The sequence below is a fragment of the Emys orbicularis genome, chromosome 1, assembly GCF_028017835.1.
Source record: "Emys orbicularis isolate rEmyOrb1 chromosome 1, rEmyOrb1.hap1, whole genome shotgun sequence".
Classification (NCBI taxonomy): Eukaryota; Metazoa; Chordata; order Testudines; family Emydidae; genus Emys; species Emys orbicularis.
The window spans coordinates 113,791,910-113,809,870 of record NC_088683.1 but is presented as its reverse complement, the minus strand read 5'-3'; the positions used below and the strand labels follow the sequence as shown (position 1 = coordinate 113,809,870).

Below are 17,961 nucleotides of genomic sequence, written 5' to 3'. Positions count from 1 at the left end.
CTAAACCCCAGCAGGCATGCCCCCACAGGGCTGAAGCCCTGAGACCCCCTCCCCACTGGGAAGAAGGCCCTACCCCACTATCCCGCTGCAAGACAGAGGTCTCGAGCTTCCCCCCAGTCTGGTAGGTGGAGAATGGGGAGAGGGGGATCTGCGAGCTGCACTTTAACTGTAAAAGAGCCGCATGCAGTTCACGAGCCATGGTTTGGACACCCCTGCTATACTAGATGTGAACGCAAACTGAGACTTTTCCTACATGCAATACATTTATAGGGTTTCTTTCCTGTGTGGATTCTCAAATGCACTTTAAGTGCTGAGCTCTGTCTGAAGTTTTTTCCACATTCACTACATTTATAGGGTCTTGCTCCTGTGTGGATTCGCGAATGCACATCAAGGGCTGAGCTCTGTCTGAAGGTTCTCCCACATTCATCACATGTATATGGTCTCTCTCCTCTGTGGATTCTCAGATGTACATTAAGTGCTGTGCTCCGTCTAAAGCTTTCTCCACATTCAGCACACTTGTAAGGTTTTCCGTGTGTGTGGACACTCCGATGTGAAATAAGTGCAGCACGCTCACTCCGGGTTTTCCCACATTCAGAACATCGATAGGGATTTTCTCCTGTATGGATTCGGTGATGAGTCGCAAGTGCTGAGCTCTGACTGAAGCTTTTATCACACACTGAACATTTGTAGGGCTTTTCTCCTGTGTGGGTTCTTCTGTGGGTAATAAGTGATGAGCTCTGTCGGAAGCTCTTTCCACAATCACCACATTTGTAGGGTTTCTCTCCCGTGTGGATTCGCTGGTGTCGGATGATGGCGGAGCTGTCACGGAACCTTTTCCCACATTCTTTACATTGATGGGGTTTCTCCCCTGTGTGGATTCTCCTGTGTATAATAAGTGATGAGCAATCACTGAAGCTTTTCTCACATCTAGTACAACGGTAGGGCTTCTCGCCCTTGTGGCTTCTTTGGTGTACGATGAGGTGCGAATTCTGACTGAAGCTCTTCCCGCATTCTTTACATTTGTAGTGTTTTTCACCTGTGTGGGTTCTCTGGTGTCTGATAACATTTGACCGCTGACTGAAGGTTTTCTCACACTCATTGCATTGATAAGGCTTCTCTCCTGTGTGGATTCGCTGGTGTTTAACCAGGTCTGAATTCCGAGTGAAGCTTTTCAAACATTCACCACAACCAAAGGGTTTCTCTGCCACATGGATTCTCTGATGCTGAGTAAGGTAGGAGTTTCGACTGAAGCTTTTCCCACATTCAGAACACTGATAGGGTTTTTCTTCCATGTGCGCTGTCTCTTGCTCAACGAGGCCTGGGCTCAAAACAGAGTCATTCTCACAATCGGATGTGTTTGGTTTATCTTCAGTATGATCATCATCTTCAGGTTGCCTGACACTTGCTTCCTGGGAAGGGGACTTTCTCTGTCTCTTCCCAGGAGATTTTTTTATTTCATTTTCTGACTTCTCCTGACTCTCACAAGCCTCTGTTTGGTCAGGACTCTTCGAAATATTCCCTTTAAATCTTCTCGACAATGCACTACGTGTTTTCATTTTCCCGGGACCTTCCTGAAGACAAATGCCCTTCTTAATTTTACTCACGACTCTGTCACTTGCTGGAATAGAAAGAGAAATGAGACATGAATAATTCCCTGTGCTTGTGAGAGAGAAGAAGCCTAAAAACAAAACAAAACAAAACACACACACCACAAGGATTTCCCACAAATAAACCACGCTTCCTAACATTTTAATCCCAGAGCCCAAGTTCACCAATATGTGTGCAGGAAGTGGAATGAGGAACACAAAGGGAGTGAGGTGAAACTGGCAAGAGAATGGGTGTGCAGCCTCTATTTTGAAGGGTATTCTGTTGAAACACTTGCTCAGCAACACATGCTTTAGGTTTCTCCACCCTACAAAGTGGGCAGGTAGGAGCACAGCCCAAAGCGCAACAGCCCATACCCCACGCTGAGCACAGGTACAACACACTCAGGAGGGCATGTTTAAGGGTTTTGTGCGTGGATTTTGGCAACAACGTGAATCACATGTCCCTAGCCTACAGTATAGATGTACTCAAGGGGACAAAGTCCATCACTTGCCTTTCCTCAAAAATCCTGCTCTTGGCAGATTTTGCAAGGGGGCGGGGGAGGAACATGGTAACCTAGGTTCCCCTTCAGAAATTCCCACTGTAACCACTCCTCTCCCCACTAGTTTCATTCCCTGTAAGTCATCAAGTGTTCCTCCTCCTTCAGTCCTTTTCTGCTTATCTGGTAGAGAACCAAAGAGTTCTAATGGGCTTTTTTCCCTGGATAGACTGTCCCCCTTCCCTCACTTCAGGGGCTAGACCTTCTTTCCAAATTAAAATAATCAAAACCCCATGCATTCTGTAACAAACTGGACCTAAATTTTGTCTACAACACTGACACAGCAGATTGGAAATCCTGTAGCAACTTCATGTAAAAAGCCACCAATTATTTTAAGAATTAAATATGAAAATGAATAATACAATGAGTACAGTAGCCCCTTTATTATTTACATTGATATTATGTTCCTCACCTGGGAAGAAACTTTGGAATGTGGAATAAACACATTAACTGGTTGTTTCTGCTTAAACAAATAGCAATGGAATCGTTAACATTTTTCACATTTAATTTGCCATTCAAATGGTCAGTGTTAACAATTTGAGATGAAGGAGGCAGTTCAAACCCCTCGGCTATTGTTTCATGCTGTCTGCAGACTTAGGAAGACAATGCTGAATTGACTATACTAATTTTCAAGGTTCTCTTTATGACCATCAGAGATAGAAACATTTAAAATGAAAGTTGAGATTCTGATGCGCAGTTCTGAAGCAAGGAATGGATCCCAAGGCTGCAGAATAAAAACATAAGAAAAAGAAAATACAGGTGGAGTGAAAAACACCACCCAATTTGGTTATTTCCTCTTCCCAACATTCTGAATATTAACATTACAAAAATGCATGGAATGTAATTTAATTTTATAGACTGATTCTTTCTGAATGGGAGGAAGAACCCCAAAATTGTGCATTGGGATGGGATCCACAAAGGTACTTAAGTCCCATTTTCAGATGCCACTGCGATCCGCAAAACTCTCACTTGGCTGCTGTCTAACCCTATAGGCACCTAAACTTGCTCAGCACTTCAGTTGCACTTGCTAGGCACGTATGAGAGCACCTGCACTGTTGTCCTACACTAGGCACCCGGATGGCCATCTTCCGCCTGAGTCCCAGAACGATCCATTATCTGGGGGAAATAAGCATTCATCTGCCTAAATCACCTGTGAAAGCCTAATCCAGTAAGCATGCTCAGAGGCCGCTTAACACCACACAAAGCATCTGCACGCCCCCTCCCCATTATAACCTTTAGCCCAGTGATCAGCGCACTCACCCATGATGTGGGAAACCATCAGTTCAAGTCCTCCCTCTGCCTGATGAGAAGGGATTTGAACAGGCATCTGTCAGATGAGTGCCCTAACCACTGTTTCAGGATTTTAGGATAGTCTAATGAGTGTCTCCTTCAATCTCGTCTACTGAAGTTGTTGCACTTTAATTAAATAACTGAATAATTAAATATGAATTGGGCCAGAGAAAAGGTTAGTGACTGTACAATAACTAAATAGTGCATGTGGGTGCTTATAAGAAATCATACAAGCCAGTATGGGCAACTCAGCACTCCTAAAGCCAAACAAGCCAGTGCACAGCCCCTGGATTCATAGAAGGCTCTACAATAACGTAGCACCAGCAGTCATAAAAGAAAGATAAAGAGATGTAGAGCAGGGAGGAAATGAAGGAGAGAAAAGGCAGACAGGCAAAATGGTGCATTGGCAAAAGGGAGAGGAGATAAACTTGGTGACATCACAAACTTGGTGACATCACAAACTGTGATGTCATCGAGTTGCTATTGTGAACTGGTCTGCAGCAATAACCCTACTCGGAGTTCCCCGCCTTCTCCTCCTGACCCACCTCAGGTAAAAACAGCAACAGGAAAAAGGAACAAAGTGAAGGATAGGCAAGGAACCCAGAACTCCCTCCATGGTATTTAACACCTCCCATCCCCACCCCCATACAATACAAGAAAGATGAGATGTCAGATAGCAGCATGGGCCTTCCTGATTGTTTCTGGTGAGTAGGAAAACTTATCATCCATCCCTGACACTGACTTGTGATAGGGGACAGGAGAGTCGCCTGTTCCCCATCCTCGCTCATTGCAAATCAGGAGGCTTGGCACCTCAGAACTAGGAAGAAGGGAACGGGTTTACATATCAGTAACTGTCATTTAAATCTTGGCTGCACAGAGCACTGCCTCCTCGAGTCCCTTTCTTCCAAATGCTTTAACCTGCCCACTTGTTGACTTTGAACACACATCTTATAGCCACAACTAGAGAAACACCTGAAGCCTGGCTTTTTCCCCCCCCGTCTGCCACAATAACCAGCACTGAAGGGACCAGGATCAGACAGAAAAACATTACCAGTTCTCCTATATAAAGGAATTGAACTCTGCGCAGTAGCCGGGAAGCAGACCAGAGAGCTGAAAAGGTTTAGCCACAGCAATTAGTCAGAACAGTATCCTACAACAGAAGAAAAAGAACTGCAGGTGGCTGAACTACAGATTACAGGCAGGGCCAGATGCTTCCCATTACAGGGCCCTGCTTCCAGGTGCTTATAACTTTGCCAGACTTTAATGGTTTCAGCTGAAATGTTCCATGCTGGGTGCCTGCCTCAGCCTGAACTTTTTTTTAAAACATATTTATTTATTTATTTCCGCCAAAGTGGTTCAGCTGTTTCTGAGAACAGGGTTAAGGGAACAATACATGTTCTGGTAACCTTTTCTTTGGAAAGCTCTAGTGCTCCTGTGCTTTGGAGCAGTCTGGAAATTGGCTGGGTGCTAGCCTTTGTGTCAGGGATGTACCTTTGCCATCCCCATGATAACACAGGCGCAGGAACTAGGGGTGCGGGGTCTGTGCACCCCCGGTGTCCCGGATGCCGGCCTCAGCTCGGGTGGGGGTGGACGGGGTAAGAGGGGTGGCTTTCAGCACCCCCACTATTAAAAATGTTCCAGCGTGACTGTGATAACCCACTCAAATATGGCCAAGTTAAAAAAACCCTGAAAAAATCTGTTCACACAGGCTTGGCAGAGACTTCTTGGATTTCAGCAACTAAAATCTCCAAAGATTCTGTCTTCACAGAACACGCTCAAGCCTCTCATAGTTCGTAGTGCTAACCACATGCACCATCCCCACTGAGCATGCTCCATCCCCTCCCAGCTCCTACACATGAGCTGGCTGCATATATGCTATCACCACCGGGGGACTGAGTATGCTCCCTCCAGCCCAGGTCAACAAGGGTGAAGCCAAACTTTCCTTGGAATGGCTGCTCCCAGCTAGGGTGCAGGCTAGGGTGAGGCAGAGCACTGGAACGGAGCATAAGGAGCCTGTCTCTCCTGTGTTATCAATGACACACACACACACACACACACCCATGCTGGTGTCCAAGCCATGCAGAGGATGAAGCCGTCTGATTAGAATGCAGAGTGGACAAAAGTCAGACCCCAGAAAAGGGAAAGGAGTAGTTTGGGACAAGCAGTCTACTGAGACAGTCTGGAGGCAGGGAGAAGATAAACTGGGATTGCTCGAGCAAAGAGACTGGGACTGGGAGCAGTACAGGGAAACAGGGGGAGGACCAGGAGCAAGTTGGCTTGGAGGAGATGGGGAACACTGAATTCGGAGGAGCCGAGAAGAGGGGTAGATTGGCCTGCCTGGGACTAGGGGCAGGGCATGGAAGAGGCATAGGAGACACTAGGTGGGAAGACCAAGATTCGACAGCAAGCCCAGATGAGGAGACTAGGAGAACCTTAATAACGTTCTTTAAAAGCAGTCTGTGTGTGTGCATAGCTCCAAGTTTTTTAATGTTATATACAGGTTCATTAAATGTTTGACTGCCTGAGAGAGCATGCACATAAATCCAACCGCCACTGATTTCTAGAAGGTTCTGGATCCATTTGCCAAGAATGGGGATTTATAGAACAAATTATTGAAAGAAAACAATATCCCACAATTCCCTTCCCAGGGAAAAGGGGGGGGGTGGAGAAGAGAGTTAACAGCACAATTCAGGGCCCCAGTCCCAAAACAGGGAGTCACAACCATCATTCCCAGGAAAGGTGAGAAGAGGTCTCCCTCATAATTCAGGACCCCATTCACAAGAAAAGGGGGCACTCGCACAGCTATGGACCCAATCCCCAGGGGATGGGGTTCCTCCCAAAGGGTCAGGCCAGGAGGTCACCCTTCAGTTCTGCACCATGTTTTCAAAAAATTGTCACTTCCACAATTCTGGACCCCATACCCAAGAGAAGGGTTATACCCACATCTACAGCCCTGCAATTCTTTCCCCAATGTCTATCGTCTGCAGCGTTTCACTTCCTTCCTGCTCCTCTTTTGCAGTACTCTCAAGCTGGTGTTCTGCTGCCCACCTTCAGGATGAGGGCCCATTGCTAACTGGAACACCACTCTCAGAGCCAGAGTATGATCAGTTCTTCAAACCTCTTCGTGCCCCTTACCGAGCCAGTGCCACCTGCCTCATTCGTGCCTTGTATGGCTGCCAGAATCCTTTGATCCAGAGACTGGACCAATACGAAAACCATGGAGTCATCCCTCAAGGTAAGGCTGACCACGGCATCCAAAAGCAGGAGGACTGGGGTCTCAGACCATCCGGCACTGGGAATGATCAAATGACAGATGGGAAGGAGTCCTTAGGTGCGTGGGTTTATAACAGGGATGGGGAGGAAGCCATCTGCTGATGGGGTTTATTCGTTCTCTCTCCTTCTCTTCCCAGGGGGATACGTGTGTGCAGTGGAGAGTTTTGTTTTGGTAGAGGTTTTGAGGGTTATTATCCACAAGTTACTATGTGTTTATATTAGAGAAGGCAAGTTTGAAGAAGTGTGTCTTGCCTTCTCTAATATAACTAGAATACAGTTACTCTACGTTACTACAGAGAATTATTTCCCAGGTATCTGCCTGGCAGGTCTTGCCCACATGCTCAGGGTCTAACTGATCACCATATTTGGGGTCAGGAAGGAATTTTCTCCCAGGTCAGATTGCCAGAGAGCCTGGGGGTTTTTCACTTTCCTCTGCAGCATGATTGCAGGTTTATACTAGTGTAAATGGTGGATTCTCTGTAACCTGAAGTCATGATTTGAGGATTTCAGTAACTCAGCCAGAGGTTACGGCTCTATTACAGGAGTGGGTGGGTGAGGTTCTGTGGCCTGCAATGTGCAGGAGGTCAGACTAGATGATCATGATGGTCCCTTTTGACCTTAAAGTCTATGAGATAGGAACTGAAGAGAAACAGTCCCATTCAATTACATCACATGAAGGGACACAACTAAATATTGACAAATTTTAATAAATGCTTGCATACAAATGCTAGAAATCTAAATACTAAGATGGATGAACTTGAGTGCCTGGTATTAAAAGTGGCTATGGATATAATAGGCATCACAGAAATGTGGAGGAACAATGATAATCAATGGGACATGGTAATACCAGGGTACAAAATGTATAGGAATGACGGAGTAGGTCATGCTGGTGGGAGAGAAGCACTATATAGGAAAGCAAGCATAGAGTCAAATATAGTAAAAATCTTCAATAAATGGAATTTTTATCCAGAGAGATTATATGTTTGAATAAGAAGAGTATAGCAGCAGGACTATATTACGTGACCAGGATGGTGACAGCAATTGCGAAATGCTCACGGAGAGTAGAGAGGTTACAAAAACCAGAAAACTCAATAATAATGGGGGCTCTCAGCTATCCCCATATTGGTACATGTCACCTGAGGACAGGATGCAGAGATAAAATTTCTAGACACCATTAATGACTGCTTCTTGGAGCAGCTAGTCTTGGAACCCACAAGGGGAGAAGAAGTGGGCTGTAGCCCACAAAAGCTTATGCTCTAATACATTTGTTAGTCTCTAAGGTGCCACAAGTACTCCTGTTCTTTTTACAAGGGGAGAGGCAATTCTTGATTTAGCCCCAAGTGGAGCACAAGATTTGGTCCAAGAGGTCAATATAGCCAAACCACTAAGTAATAGTGACCAAAATGTAACCAAATTAACATCCTTGTGGGAGGAAAAAATTCCAAAGAAACCCACCAGAAATAGCATTTAACTTCAAAACGGGGAACTACACAAAAATTAGGGAGTTAGTTAAGTGGTAATTAAAAGAAACAGTCACAAGAGTGAAATTCCTGGAAGCTGCATGGAATCTATTTTAAAACACCATAGAAGATCAAACTAAATGTATATGCCAAATCACAAAAAAACCAGTAAGAGGGCCAACATAGGGCCCTATGATCTGTTTTATTATTGTGGATTTTGGGATTTATTATTTTCTGATTTTTTTCATTTTTTAAAAAATTAATTCCATCTTTATGTTTTTTAATCAAAGTTGTTTGATACATTGACAGCAATTAAGTAGCCTTACTATAAATGCATTAAAATGTTCCGAATTGGATTGCAATGGGAAAAAAAACTGATTTTACAGAAAAAATTCTACAATTTAAACAACACATCCTGCAGATATACAGTATAGGATAAAAGTAACGCATTTTAAATCACGTTTTAAAGTAGCACTCGGTAATATGATCAAACTGATATTGCTGAACAGTAACACGCTCCCGGACAGGAGATGCACACCTCTGCATGGAAGGAACTCCTGTCTGGGAGCATGCGAGCCACTTGCACACACTAGCGTGACCAGGGACAGCTGTAGATAAGCCTGGTGGCCGCCCCAGTGGGTGGGGCTGGGGGTGGTACAGCCACACCGGAGGAGCAGTTCACGCAGAGCACTAGCTCCTGCGAACGGCGGCCTGACATTCTGCTGCTTTCACCACAGTGGTTCCCGGTAGAGCCCTGCAAGTCCGCAGATATCCGCATATATAAATTTTGTATCCGTGCAAGGCTCTACAAAAGATAAAAAAAACTAAACAGGAAATTCTTTAAGTACATCAGAACCTGTGGAACTCATTGCCATGGGATGTTATGAAGGCGAAAAGTAAAATGGAGTTCAAAAAATAATTTGATAAGTTCATCGCGGATAGGTCCATCGATGGCTATTAGCCAAGATGGTCAGGGACGCAACCCCATGCTCTGGGTGTCCCTAAACTTCTGAGTACCAGAGACTCGGACTGGATGACAGGTTATAGATCACTCAATAATTACCCTGGTCTGTTCGTTCCCTTTGAAGCAACTGGCCATTGTTGGAAAACAGGATACTGGGTTAGCTGGACCATTGGTCTGACCCAGTATGGCCATTCTTATGTTCTTACAATCCTGTCTTGTTTTTTGTAAATCACTGTGGGTCATGAAGATGACCAGCCAGTGCTGGGTTTTTAACCACTCGAACTTTGGGAGGTTACTGGATGGGACTGGGGTTTATCAATGCCAGATGGGGACCACCCGGCAATGGGGTTTATAACTGAGGGTTAGGGGAAGTGACTGTCCAACACCGGAGTTTTTCAATAAATTTGATTAATTATTTACCTCTCTCTAGGACCTGTATGCTCAGACCTGCCAGAAATTCCCTTCTTCGCAGACTTTTGTACATTTACCTTTTATCGCTGTACTATGAAAAAGTATTTTGTTAAGGTGAGTCTGAACTGTTTCCGAATGAAACTGTTACTGAGGAATGCACTGGGGAGCGCAGACACAGGAAATGGCTGGTAGCACTCAAAGAGAGTGGAAAATGTGGGGTGGGACGGATGAAGGGAGAAGGATGATAAAGAATTGTGGGAAGAACAGAACATGAGGAGAAAACTAAGAGAGGGAGCATGTAAGAGAAGGAAGGAGAGGAGAGTAGGAAGACAGACATACAGAAAAATATGGTGGGCAAGACACCATAGGGAAAGGAGTCAGGGACAGATTTTTTTCTTTTTGCCTGTCCAGGTGCCTACTTTGGATGATGGGAATGGGAAATATATAATTGTGTAGCAAGCGGTGACCCCACGCACCTGAGAGAAGAACGGGTGCAGCGTCCCTGTGCTTTTCTGCCTTCCTCCTATGTATCTCTGCTCTTCCACAGAGGGTTATATGCCCAGAAGAGATCCAAAGCAAGTCTGGTAGGACACGAACCTTCAACGAAGACGTTACTGCCAGTGACAGACTTTTGCCCCCAACAAAGCCCTCTCCCCAGCCTTCCACCACCACCGGACACCTACCTCCTTCTGGTACAGGAGCAGCTGCTGTCAAGGATATCCTCCTACCAACTTCACCCCAATCCAACTCCCACACAAGAATACTCTTAATCTTCTCTCAGAGCCCACCTAAACCACAGAGCATACCAGAAAACTCCCCTGTCAACCACATCAGAGAAGAGGCTGAAAGTAGCCAGCAGCAAGGAGAGCTGTCCAGCCCCCAGGAGTCCCATCTACCCACCAGCGACATGGAAGACCTCTTTCTGCGGCTACAGGACCCCAATGTGCAGCACTGGATGCAGGCCATGCAGGTGCTGCTGGCCAAGCTGAAGACAGCAGGAGAACAAGAGTTACAGGCTACTTCCCTAAAGCTGCTGATGGCACTGAACCATGCAGACATACAGCAGGAGGCTAAGCCAACAGCCACAGAAACAGTTCAGGAGAGAGAAAAAGCAGCAGGGAAGGAGCAGTCATGAAGCCATGCTGGCTGGTTTATATAAAAGAAGAGTCCAATGTGCAAGCTTCAGTCTAACCTGACCTTTGAAAGGAAAGCATCTTACATTTGGGACTTCCCTGGAACCATCAGTGTAAGGGAGGTGCTCGGGATACTAAATATGTGAAGTTCTTTTAAGGTTTCCTGCGTTTCCCATAGCCAAGGTGTGGGAATGAAGAGGGAATGCCTGACTGTTTTGGGTTTGAAGGAGGGTGAATCCCATCAGCTGAAATGGGATGACCAAGGATTCAACAGGAAGAAAGCTTCCCTTTGGAAACAACAGGTCTAAGTGAAGGTTTCCCTCTTTCATATGAATAATTTTGCTATTGTGTCATTCTTTAAGATAGGAGGTCTCCATTCCCAGAAAAGGGGGGGGGGGGAAACGGGGGCGGAGAAAGTGACTCATACTGCCTATTTGGGTTTGTATCCTGCCCCAAAAATAAAGACGGTTCTGCACAGATGAGAAGGGATTTGTGTGTGATTCAGTAAATACATTAGGAGGAAGTCAGGCCTTTCATCTGCAAGTGTAGATGTTTCCATTCAGAGCCAAACACACATCAGATTTTCCCTTCTCAAAATGAGACGTTCCAGTTGAACAACACAACAGACAGTCTAAAATCAGGAAGGTCTTGCCCTCCAGGGTAATTTCTGGTTCAGGGCATTTGCTCTCCTACAAGCATGGTGTCTGTATCATGTGATCTACTCCTGGAATAAAAGGTGTATAAAAACAAAGGACTAATATGGATTTCAATAAGTGGGCCCACCTGCCCCAGATGGGAGAGCGATATCTGAATCCAGCTCACAAGATCTTCTGCTATAGTGGCTGGAAATGGTGCTATGTTACTTTTATAAATAGAGGACAGATCTTTAAATATAATTATACAAAGGCATTTGCAAGTGACAGACGAAGCTGTCAGGGAGCCAGTTATGGTTTCCTGATTCTGCTCTGAACTGGTGCTGAGTGTACTCTGGAGGCTGCTCTAAATTGGGTCAGCTGGTTATGTTTTCCAAGGAATCACATGCTAGCTGGGGATTGGCCAGCATATGTGCTTTGGCTATTATCCTGCCCACCTCCCTCACCCCTCTGTATTGAGAGCAATGGGAAGGAAGTGTAGAAGCCAGCCCTGCCAGTCAAGTAGTTACATGAGAATCTGAGACAGGGTGGATAAAAATCAATTATTTTTCTGAATTTTTAAATCAGATTATATATAGTAAGCTTTCCTTTTTAAAAGTAAACCTGTTTCAAATGAAATCTGAATTTAATACAAAATATGTTAAGGCCCAAGCTTATTACAATCTCTTAAAAACAATTACGGTAAATAAAAAATAAATATGCTGAATTCATGAGCCTCTATTAAAAACTAAGTTAAAGGATACCTTTCTATGTAAAGAAAGAATGGGGTGGGGGAGGGGAAATCTAATTTTTGAGGTTAAATTTTATAAATATGGCACAATGGGTCATGTACTGTATTAAGGGCTTGTTTTGTTTAATACAAATAAATATGCTATTTTGTGTCTTTAATTAAATTCCATCCTAATGCAGCTTGACATAAATCATGAACAAAAAGTTAACCATCTAGTAAATAAGCAAGATTATTCACCATTTTCTAACATACTAAAAATGTACAATTAAAAAGAATCTGAAAATATTAAGCTATATAATTGCTTAAATAAATCTATATAGTTATAGTGTACCTCTTAGGTAGCAAAAAATGTATCAAATCTAGTATAAAGGTTCTATTTAATTGTAAACCAACTTAATTTAATGGTTATATCTACCAAGGAGAATGCATCTTTCTTTAGAAAAATAACTGAAATACAAATGGAAAAGTTGATTAAAATCAATTATTTAAAAGTGCAGCTCTCCACTTGGTGATTTAAATCATCCACCCTGATCTCAGAGTCTTCATTAAAGAAAAAAAAAGAAAAGGTTTCTAGCCTTGGTGGTTGTGGAGAAATGCTTGAAAATGTGACCCCTAAAGATTCAAAACCAGAGGGCAAGCAAAAAGATTCCAAAGTTACTTTTGAAATTCTCATGATTTTTAAGCCAATCTCATCATTTTTAAGTATTTGGGGCTGGCAATACTGATTATACGTGCAAAGATGAAGTGTGAGCACGACTCAGTAACTGCCTAAATTTGAAGCGTTTTGATGCCCCTTTTCAGCAAATCCCACGGTTCTTTGGAAAATTCACTTCATTTTGTTGCCAAAAGTGGGTGCTGAGCGTTTTTGAACATATGGCCCGAGGTGTTTTTAGTCCACATGACTGAACCTTCTTTTAGTTTTCAAAACGCTCTAAAAATCTACATGCGTAGTGAGATTACCTCGAATGCTGGTATGCCACAACTGGAGTATGGGGTATTCTTACTGGTGCAAATTTGGAGTAATGTGGTCTAGGGGTTCCTCAGATACAACTCTTCCCCCCCACACACACCCACAAATAAGGAGTGGATTTGAATATTCAAGTTGCTCTAAAACCCACCTGCATAGTGCGATTATCTTGAAAATTGGTAAAAAGCAACAGAGAGTCCTGTTACAGGGTACATATATACTTACCTCCGGGTCCAGCGGTAAGCAATCGATCTTCTGGGATCGATTTATCCTGTCTTGTCTAGACGCGATGAATCGATCCCGGAAGTGCTCGCCGTCGACGCCGGTACTCCTGCTCCGCGAGAGGAGTACGCGGAGTCGACGGGGGAGCCTGCCTGCCGCGTCTGGACCCGCGGTAAGTTCGAACTAAGGTACTTCGACTTCAGCTACGTTATTAACGTAGCTGAAGTTGCGTATCTTAGTTCAAAGTGGGGGGTTAGTGTGGACCAGGCCACAGAGTAGCAGCCGTGTTAGTCTGTATCCGCAGACTAACAGTCCTGTGGCACCTTTAAGACAACAGGGGCTAGGGCAGACTTTGGGAAAGAAGGAAGGAGAACACCCACTGAGAGGAATGGGTCAGCTCACATCTCTCAGCTATCATGGCAGGCTGCATTCATCTCCATGGGGGGTTCCGATTCATCTGGGAACATCCCATTGAGATGAATAGACTACTTCACACCACTGCAATCCTGCAATGCTGAAAATGGCTATGCAGAGCCCTCTTTCCCCCACCACTAGTCCCTGAAGTGGAGTATGAAGTCCAGGACTCCCCTCCACATTGCTGCCTCCAACCAGTAGATCATGGCTTCCTCTCAGCCCACAGGTTATCACCTTCCCTCCTCAAGACCAATCCAGCTCAGGGGAACATGGAGGGGCTAGGAGGAGGGCACAGCTGACAGCCAAATAGCAGTGAGGTGTTCTCATGAAGCCTCCTTGTGCATCCCCACAGATGCCCCCCCAATTATGCCCCCTCCCTCCCACCACTTCCTCAAAAACCACCGAATTGAGATTAACAGCATGTCTTCCTTTAACTTCAAAGGGCAGGCCTTCAGGTGGCCAAAAACACTTTTAGCCAGTTCCAAAATAATGGCTCACATTGCCTGTAGGTCTGATCTGCACCATAGCTCCAGCCAGTTATGATTTTAAGACTGCTTACAGTCTGGGGGGTAAAGCTTCCTCAGTGCACACTGGACCAAAAAGCCAAAAATCTAGGCAGGCAAACATACAGGCAGACCATGGGGATAAGGCTCCAACATAATAAACAAGATGAATGGTCCTGGTTGGTGCATTGTAAGTTTCACCACTGTTGCTGCTATCTAACACGCTTTTTTACCTTCAAAAAGTATTGTTGGTTCTTTACATTTCCCTGTCCTAACTTTTTCTTTTAAAGCATTTATAGCCCATCCCTCCTCATGCTGAGCTGCTTGCTGCTGGTTAATTTCACCTTTTCTGCTGCTGTATTTGTTTGCTTTTAATAAACAAACCTCCATACCACCCCAATGTACTATCCTAGGCCAATTTCCTCTAACCACAGCTCTCCTCCGCCATCCCCCATTTCCCTGAACCCCTAATATCCTTTAAACCACCACCCTCTACACCCACTTCCTCCTTTCTGCTATAACCCATCTGCTCCCCCAAATTTCTCCAAACTTCCTTCCACTTTTCCCCGGAGCTGAGCTGGCTAGTGGGGGGCCTGGGGACCCTGCCCGACTTTTCTCCTTTCTTTCTGAGACGTGGCTCCTGTTTCAGTTCCCCCTTTGCAGCAGGCAGTTCCCAGAGGCACCGATTTGTAGGCCTCGCCCCCTTGTCTGCCGGGGCTCTGCCCGCACCCCTCAGTCCAGACGTCCCCACTACTCACCGCTGCGCAGGCCCGAATTAGTCCCTTCCTGGGACCGCGCCACCAGGGTCCATGTGCGCGCGCTCGCAGCCCTGCGGGTTCCGAGCGGACTGACTGCGGGAAGGGAAGCGGAAGCTGTTCGCTATGAAATTCCCCTCCCCCTGCGCAGGACTTTGCAGTCCTCTCTACCACCTGGAGGCTTTGCCAACTCTATGGTTTTAATCCTTATCTGCCCAGACCGGAGCCGAAGTAGTTTCTTTGTCTTTCCTCCCTGCTAATCTCTCACTGGCCCTCTCAGCGCAAACCCCACATGTGGCTCCCAGCTGAAGTCCTCCCTCCCTCACCCCCATCATCAGTGTCTCCCATACACCCCCAGGAGCTAGAGTGACCAGATAGCAAGTGTGAGAAATTGGGACAGGGATGGGGGGATAATAGGTACCTATATAAGAAAAAGTCCTGAATATCGGGACTGTCCCTATACAATCGGGACATCTGGTCACCCTACCAGGAGCCCCAGAAACTGCAACAAGAGCTCAGCTTTAGCACGACCCTGGTGCTGAGTAGGAGCAATGACTTCCGGGAGACTACAGTGAACGTCTCTCTCTCTCTCTCTCTCATTAGTGCCAAACCGCTCTCTGCCCCACACAACTGTAGTGTCCCCTCAGTCTTCTTGCTGAAGATTGCCTACATCCCCAGCAAAGAACCAATTCAACTGAGGCTACAGAAATAACTATTTACACTAGGTCTCTAGCTATGTTAGCTGGGTTTCACTACTGTTTTTTGCAAACTGACTCTAGTTTGGGTGCCCATGTTACAAACCCAACTCTCCAGTGCAGTGCAGACCTACCGTAAAGGAGAACTCCCATACATATTTTCCACGCCTCTCAATACGGGTCACACATTGCGTCCCATGTAGGGGCTTTGACAAGCAGAGAGGTGCAGATTTGATCACTAGCCCCTGAATAGGTTTTACAACAGTCTCAGCTAGGGTGGTATTTACCCTTTAGGCAAACCTTACAAGAGGCTGCCTAGAGCAGAGGTTCTCAACCAGGGGACACGTAACCCTGGGGGTATGCAGAGATCTTCCAGGGGGTACATCAACTCATCTAGATATTTGCCTAGTTTTACCACAGGCTACGTAAAAAGCACTAGCAAAGTCAGTACAAACTAAAATTTCACACAATGACTTATTTATACAGCTCTATATACTATACACTGAAATATAAGTACAATATTTATATTACAATTGGTTTATTTTATAATAACAGTAAGCTGTGACACTTTGGTATTTTTATGTCTGATTTTGTAAGCAAGTAGTTTTTAAGGGAGGTAAAACTTGGGGGTACGCAAGACCAATCAGCCTCCTGAAGAGGCTACAGTAGTCGGGAATGGGTGAGAGCCACTGGTCTGAGGTTCCACTCTCCTCCTGGGTCTAAGGTTTTCTGCACTCATAATGGTCCCTGCATCTCTTCTGTTGGGGGTTAGTAGCCGACAGAGGCTGGCAGTGCTAGGGCAGCAGGCAGCTGGGATGGCGCAGTGTCTAACTCCCCAACAGGATTCCCGTCTCCTCTCCTCCCCCAAGGCAATAATCAGGCCTCCCCGCTGCCTAACTGGGTTTGAAAAGTTTGGTTTTGGTTTTGTTTTGTTGCCAGGAGACCCCGCAGCAATTACTGTTCTCCATTAAACCAGCGATCAAGGCATTAACGCCCGCCGCAATTAGTTTCGCTGCAGCAGCCACACGTAGAGTTTGTGTAGGCGCGGGTTAAACAAACGCAAGTGCCTCCTGTAAGGACAGCGGGAAATTCACACAACCCCCAAGCCTCCCGCCAAAGCACCTGTGACAAGGCGTTATATGGCCCGGGCCGAGGTTACAGGAAGGCTTTCCGCTCGGTCTGTACATACGTACCCAGGGCGCGATTGTCTTCAGCCGCCCGTGGATGTTCCCAAGAGCCTGCGACAGAACCCACTTGCTACCCTGGATATAGCAGGAAAACGGACCGCAGGAAATTGCAAGACCCCGGTCACATGACAAGTGCATCGCTGTGACAGGCGCCCTCTGGTGATTCAGGAAGAGGGAAATTGATGACTCGGGGGCACTGATGTAACGAGGTCACTTGCTCTCGTCTAACCCCTCCCCGGTCACCTACACCATTAAAAAGGATTCCTTTCTTTCTTAGCAAAATTGCTATGGCGGCAGACAGCTGGCATACGTGTGGCTGGCAAAAGTTTCTAGTATAGCAAGTACTGGGTTGGAGGCAACATTGCTGCTGACACCAAGGAAATCAGATTGACCGAACGGACACGTGAACCGATCCAGATGCCTCAGGCACACACAACTTCTTGGGGGGGGGGGGGGCTTTGCACAGAGAGAGCATAAGCTCATGTATGCTGCCCGTCTAGAGCTACCTCTGCCTTTCATCCGAAAACGAAGCCACTTCTCCTTTGTGGGATATGCAGCTACCTTATCAAATGTCCTCAGTCCCTAACCTCAGTCCCTGGAAAAATCATGGAGCAGGTCCTCAAGGAATCAATTATGAAACACTTAGAGGAAAGTGATCAGGAACAGTCAGCATGGATTCACCAAGGGCAAGTCATGCCTGACTAACCTAATTGCCTTCTATGATGAGATAACTGGCTCTGTGGATGAGGGGAAAGCAGTGGATGTGTTATTCCTTGACTTTAGCAAAGCTTTTGATACGGTCTCCCACCGTATTCTTGCTGCCAAGTTAAAGAAGTATGGGCTGGATGAATGGACTGTAAGGTGGACAGAAAGCTGGCTAGATCGTCGGGCTCAACGGGTAGTGATCAATGGCTCCATGTCTAGTTGGCAGCCGGTTTCAAGCGGAGTGCCCCAAGGGTCGGTCCTGGGGCCGGTTTTGTTTAATATCTTTATTAATGATCTGGAGGATGGTGTGGACTGCACTCTCAGCAAGTTTGCAGATGACACTAAACTGGGAGGCATGGTAGATACACTAGAGGGTAGGGATCGGATACACAGGGACCTAGACAAATTAGAGGATTGGGCCAAAAAAAACCTGATGAGGTTCAACAAGGACAAGTG

General features: G+C 45.8%; 1 protein-coding gene across 1 annotated transcript; it reads right to left on the bottom strand.

The window, feature by feature from the left end:
- Nucleotides 1-215: 215 nt before the first annotated feature.
- LOC135881216 (zinc finger protein 501-like) lies at nt 216-16,864 on the bottom strand. The gene is made up of 3 exons (XM_065407821.1): nt 16,807-16,864; nt 14,922-15,014; nt 216-1,618 (listed from the first exon to the last, which is right to left on the bottom strand). Exon 3 carries the CDS (start codon nt 1,554-1,556, stop codon nt 216-218), a length of 1,341 nt encoding a protein of 446 aa, XP_065263893.1. The 5' UTR covers nt 1,557-1,618; nt 14,922-15,014; nt 16,807-16,864.
- Between the last annotated feature and the right edge of the window lie 1,097 nt (nt 16,865-17,961).